This window comes from Mercenaria mercenaria, chromosome 2, assembly GCF_021730395.1.
Source record: "Mercenaria mercenaria strain notata chromosome 2, MADL_Memer_1, whole genome shotgun sequence".
NCBI lineage: Eukaryota > Metazoa > Mollusca > Bivalvia > Venerida > Veneridae > Mercenaria > Mercenaria mercenaria.
Window position 1 is genome coordinate 64,702,425 of NC_069362.1, and position 6,509 is coordinate 64,708,933.

The 6,509-nt window shown below is 35.4% G+C and overlaps 1 protein-coding gene across 1 annotated transcript in view; it reads left to right on the forward strand.

Moving 5' to 3' along the window:
• The window catches only part of LOC123564090 (zinc finger protein DPF3-like), a 52,775-nt gene extending 48,016 nt beyond the window's left edge, over positions 1-4,759 (forward strand). The window contains exon 13 of the mRNA XM_053526193.1: positions 713-4,759. Coding sequence (XP_053382168.1) covers positions 713-780 — 68 coding nt within the window. The 3' untranslated portion in view covers positions 781-4,759. The remainder of the gene's footprint in view (positions 1-712) is intronic.
• The last annotated feature ends 1,750 nt before the right edge of the window (positions 4,760-6,509 follow it).

Genomic DNA, 6,509 nt, shown 5'->3' on the forward strand with positions numbered 1-6,509 from the left:
GACTAATTGAAATTCCAGTTCAATACAGTTGTAAACTTGCATGTAGAGTGGTTTGAGATAAATTCCTGTTCAATACAGTCATAATTGGCATGTAGGGTGAGTGGAGAGAAATTACTGTTTATACCACCACATACAAAAAATGTGTGAAAGTTGAGCATTTTATCATAGTTTAAATGATTGAGAGAAATTGTAAACAAAACACAAGTAATAGTTAACCCTTACCCTGCTAAATTTCTGTAATGAACTGGTCTGTCTTTCAATTTGGACAGTACCATTAACTGTAAAAGGGGTATTTACCAAAAAGATACTGACTGAATGGCGAACAGTGTAGATCTTGATCAGACCGCACTGATTTGCAGGCTGATCATGATCTACACTGGTCGCAAAGGCAGAATCAGTTGTGTCCAGCATGATAAGGGTCAATAATATAACGTTTCCAGTTATCTAGCCAAATACTGGTTTGGACCATCAATATGCAATTGTTTCCATGGTGATTTGAAGAAGGAAGTTCTTAAGTCATTTCCTCTTTGCCTATGCTGCAAGTTCACACACGGTTTTATCAGTTAATTTTTGCTATTAGTTTGTCCCTGTTTGATTTCCCTGGGCACATTATAAAGTGATGTTCTTAAACTGAAAGTACTTCAGAAAAATCATGCCTTTAACAATTTATAATTTATGTAGATATGGTAATTAAAACATTATAATTTTACAGGAAACTGGAGTTGTCATCTGTGTATTGAAGAGTTCCACGGGGGCAAGAAGCCAGCTGGCATGGTGTAAACTGTTCAATGTTCACTATATTATGTCGTGATTACACTTACATAATGGAAGAGGAAAATATTAACATGTTCATTGTATTATTGTGTAAATTTTGGATCTGATTTTACATCAAAGTGTACAGACATGGACACATGGTGTTAGTGTATGATGTTGTAAATCTCGTCAGACGATGAGCATATAGAAAGTCGGGAAAACTTCTGCCAGGAGACTATAAATTGGATAGCAGGCTTTTGACATTAGTCATAAACTTTACTTGGCCATCTTTGTTTCCGCAGTGTCACATTCTTTGTTAATTTTTTGGACTGGAGATAGTTTACCATATGCCTTATTTTGCAGTTGTTACCTGACTCACTACTTTTCAAGGTGACATTGGAGTTTGGACAAATTGTTCAGCTGCTATAAATGCACTCTGGTTTATTTTTATCCCAGTGGAGTTAATTGACCATAGATTAACCTAGAACCAGCTACAGATCCTCGCTGGAATACCAGCCAATGTTGCGCCTTTGAGCAGAATTCTCATGTAAAATGTAACTCAATACAGATCCTTTGAATGAATTCCACGAGTATAGAGGAGATATTTTACATCTACTGCATGGCACTAAGACTGTTGTGATAGTTTGACATTTTTAGAAGAGCTTTTAAAAGCTTAGGAAGTAAGCAAACATAATAATAACAGACCTGGATTGATCAGGTCTGTTTATGAGAGATACAGAAAAATGCAACATCCATCATATCCCCTAGCAGCGGCTTAAGTATAGAGATGGATCCCCAAAGGACCAAAATACATGTATATACATGTTTTGTATTAACTAAGTTCAAGCACCTGCAGATGCTATAACAGGAAACAAATATATGTTTTCTTGCATTACGCAAATAAAAACTTAAATATTATGTTTTTTAGCATAACTTAATGTTCATATAATGCCTGGGAGTGTGAACATTGTCTGAAGATAATGAGATGGGTGTGTTAACACTTTCAGGGGTCACGCTGTCGATCGCCACTTGAGCCATTTGCGACAAAAAATTAAATGTGGCTCCGAAATTTTCTAATTGGCGAAAATGGCCCGAAGCTATGTCTGTCTGCAAAACTACAAATATTGCCAGTTTTACGAACCAAAAGGTGTGAAAAATCGATAATCTGTGTAGACACAACATCCGTTATTGAAAGGGAGGGAGCCAATTTGCAAAATTTTTATTTGATCAGGCAGTTAATTGGCGATAATTAGATTATACTTCTTTGATAATTATAATCATCAATTTGTGCACTTGATACGATTTTATGAGCAGTCGGCCGTTAGACAAATTTTCTATGATTGCCGAGGGTTAGTTTGGGCAAAAACAAATAAAAATGCTTTAGACAAGCAGAAATTGTAAGTATTGAATAGCTATGATGATAGAAAAGCAATAAAACATAGGTATTTTATCAAATATTTAATTCCAACTTACGTTTTCCGAATTTGTCACCCGTTTTCGCGACATTGATTTTCGGATATTTCTGTCATTTCTGACGAGATTTTTTAGTGCAGCCTTAATAAAAAGCCAAGAAAAAGTCTACATTTAAGAAAAATATGACAACTGTTGCAAAAGGAGCTCTTACTTTGAAGTATTTTTCGAGAATAAAACATGCGAAGGCATCGAACCCCACCCACTTATAGGCAATGTGCAAAATAAGACTGTTTTTTTAAACAATTTTTTTTAAATGTGATTTTCAGAATTTTTTTATTAAATGGAGATTAAAAAAAATAATAATTTTAGAAATTAACACAAATTGATTTTCTAAATAGCTTTTTAAAGGGTTACTAAGAAATATGTAATATGTAATAACTACATTAATTTCTTGAGTAGTATGAGTACTTTGGTACATATAATGTAGTCCTACAAGAACATCAATGCTATGCGCTTCGCCGTTGTTGGCCTCATAATTTTATCTTCGGAAAAAGCAGTGGCTCAGAGAAAAAAATTCCCAGTGTGACCCCTGCACTTTGCAAGTGTTGATATGGAATTGTACACATTATACAACAATGTTAACGTGAACATTGTGTGTGACAGTGTTGAGATAGGAATGAGGATTTTGTTTGACAGTAAACATGACAATGTTGATGTGGAGGTGTGAACATTGTGTGATGATGTTTAGATGGAGGTGTGAACATTGTGCGACGATGTTAAGATGGAGATGTGAACGTTGTATGTCCATGTTGATATAGAGGTGTGAACATTGTGTGATGATGTTGAGATGGAGGTGTGAACATTGTGTGACGATGTTAAGATGGAGATGTGAATTTTGTATGACCATGTTGATAAGGAGGTATGAACATTGTATGACCATGTTAATATGGAGGTGTGAACATTGTATGACCATGTTGAAATAGAGGTGTGAATGTTGAATGATGATGTCAAGATGGGGATGTGAATGTTATACAACAGTGTTAATATGGGAATGTGAACGTCATGTGTGATGATGTTGAGATGGGAATGAGAACTTTGTTTGACGGTGTCGAGATGAGAATGTGAAAATAGGTAACAATGTTGAGATGGAGATGTGACGATGTTTAGATGGAGTTGTGGACATTGTGTGATGATGTCGAGATGGCAGTGTGAACAGTGACGATATTGATACGGCAGTGTGAATGTTGTGTGTCGATGTTAAGATGGGAATGTGAACTGTATAAACTTGTTTTAGAGAGATATGAAACATTTTTGTGTCAGCAGTGTCAAACCATGCTTGTGTAATTTTGTCAACTTTCCTTCTTAGCTCACCTGAGCACAAAGTGCTCCTGGTGAGCTATTGTGATCACGCTGTGTCTGTCGTGCATCCATCGTCAACAATTTCTTTAGACAACATCTCCTCCAAAACCACTGCACAGATTTTGATGAAACTTGTCCTGAATGTCCTTTGTGGTGGTCCGTTTCCAAAGTTGTTCAAACAGTTGCACATAGGGGAAGCCAGAGCTAAAAATAGAAAAGTGACATCTCCTAAACCGCTTGTTCGATTTTGAAGTAATTTCACACAAATGGTCCGTTTATAACCCTCTATCAGGATTGTTCAAATTATCCCAATTCGTAAAAAAACTTGGCTGCCAGGGGATGTGGTGACTTTTCCCAATATGTATGTACTGGAAAGTTCAAAAATCTTCTTGTTGGAAAATATTAAAATAATTTCACATAAATGGTCCTTGAATCCATTAGCAAGATTGTTCATATAATTGTGATCCGTCAAAAAACATGGCAGCCAGAGGGTATGTGTAAAGTAAAAGTCTTCTAGAACCAGTCAAAAACAGCAGGCAGAGTTTTAAAATGATTTTATACAAATGTTCCTTTGGTGACCCTTTATGAAATTGTTCAAATTATTCTGGTTCGTAAAAAATATGGCAGGCAGGGGGCATGGTCACTTTTCCCTATATTCATATAGTGGAGCCTTAAAAAATCTCATTGTCAGAAACTGCTAGCCCTTTACAAAGATTGTGCACATAAACTACTTCACATACATTTTCCTTGCATAATTATCTTCCAAAACTGTTCAAGCAAGAAGTGTAAATCAGGTGAGCGACCAAAGGCATTCATGGCCCTCCTGTTTTTGTTAAAATATTTGTAGATTCTCGTCATTATTTATTTGGCATATCCATTGATTTGAACAAAATAAGCATATTTACATTTTGCCATTCATTGTACATGTATGCATAGAAAGATGTTTGAACAGCATGTGAGAATCTGTTACATTTTCTCCTCCGTTAACGAGTCTGTGAAAAGCAACAGCTATATTATATATGTTATGTCAATATTGTTGCCTTTTCTACATGTGATGAAGTAGTGCACATGTATGTTGTAAGGATACGTTTATGTATTAACTGTTAAACTGATATTCAAGGAAGGGACACATGTTTTCTGTTTTGAGCAACCAAGTCCTGATGGTGGTACTGTTGTAATTATGTAAATGTTAAGATGTTTAGTTGTAGTACTGGAAGTAAATAATATAAAATGACTTCACTAGTTGTTTACTTTTTGAGCTATTACGATCGCTCATAGTCGTCCATCATCCGTCGGTCCATGCTTTTCTTCAAACAACATCTCCTTGGAAACTGTTAGGTGGAAGCTTAAACTTGGCCTGAATGTTCCTCTGCTAAATTTGTTCCATTCCATGCAGAATTCTGGTTGCTATGGCAACCAAAAGGAAAACTTGAACAATCTTTTTCCCTAAAATTGTAAGGCCCAGAGTTCGATATTTGGCATGTAAGATTGTCCAGTGGACCTCGACGAAGTTTATTCAAATCATGCCCCTAGGGTTAAAATTGGCCCTGCCCCAGGTATAGACATGTAGGAACTCGAATTGTGTCCATAGGACACAGATGCCCCCACACTGTGCCATCCTCTTTATAGCAAAAACTATCAAAGGGCCATAACTGCAGTAAAATATTCACAGAAGAAATTCATTTCTTTATGGTCATCTGCAAATTCCTTCTTTTATGGACATCTGCACATGAAGTTTGTTTATTGTTTTACATAGACTTGTATAGAAAAAACTTGAAGAATGTTAAGGTCTAAAACCCCAAAGGCCTAGAACTTAGATATTTGACATACAGCATTGTGTAGAGGTCCTCTACCAAGATATCATGCACCCATTCGAGTCAGGTGAGGGATATATTGCCATCAATGAAATACTTCATAAAAAATAATCTTCCATCATACATTATTATTAATCACTTGGAAAATGATGTATCTTTGACATTGATTTCAGAGTAAATCATGCAATTAGTTTTAACTTGTACAGCAGCTTCTAGGATTTTAATGTTCTTAACAATGTTTTTTCAGACTATATTAGTTTCTGAGAAATCAGGGTTGTTTCACAACCTGCTCAAAAAAGCACACTGCAGTTTCTGCAATTGTCAGATTAATGCGGAGGCCTAAATTAGTGTTCACTCTACCTAATGACCAAGTTTTTAGCCCTCACTCAAACTATTTGTACTGCCTAGTCAGAAAAATAAACATTTATATTAAAGTAATGTTGCATGTTCAATCAATTTTTTATGACTGATAGGAATTAGTGTGCTGAATTGTAAAAGTATGTCCATATAATGACCTGTAATGAAATTCTAATACACTACCCAAGAGAGCAGTTCATGTTTTCTTCTACTGTGACATATACAATAACTACTGGAACTTGCATAGTTTTTGAGCAAATAGTTTCATTCTGCAAGTCGATCCACCTTTGCAACAATTTTGCTTCTGTACAAGTTTTATGTGGTTCATGATATATCAGCTAAAAGAACGAATAGGCACAGAAAAGTTCTGCGTTATCGAAAACGAACTGAACTAAAGCATTTGTGACATCCCGTTTTCATTTTTAGAAACGAAAGTAATCATTTCTTTTTCATGTTTCTACATACATGTAATCCGCCATTTTATAACTGGAGCATGCATGTCATATTAATAGGAATGAATGCATATTTCTGGAGCCTATTTGTTTTGCCTATACAGTGTGTATTTACCCAATGCTAAAATATGGTACAAGGACAACACTTTGTTTTTAATTTTAGCCTCAACATGTCCCTCTACAATCTTTATGGGGATATAAAAAAATGTTTAGTTTCAACAAGTGGAGGGTATGTATTAACCATTGCTAGCCCTTTTGCATATTGCTTATTGCACAGAGGTGCATTTGTATATAAAGATACACAATAAAATGTTTTTAAACTTAAAAAAAATGTCCCTGGATAAAGAGCTAGAGTGAAGTA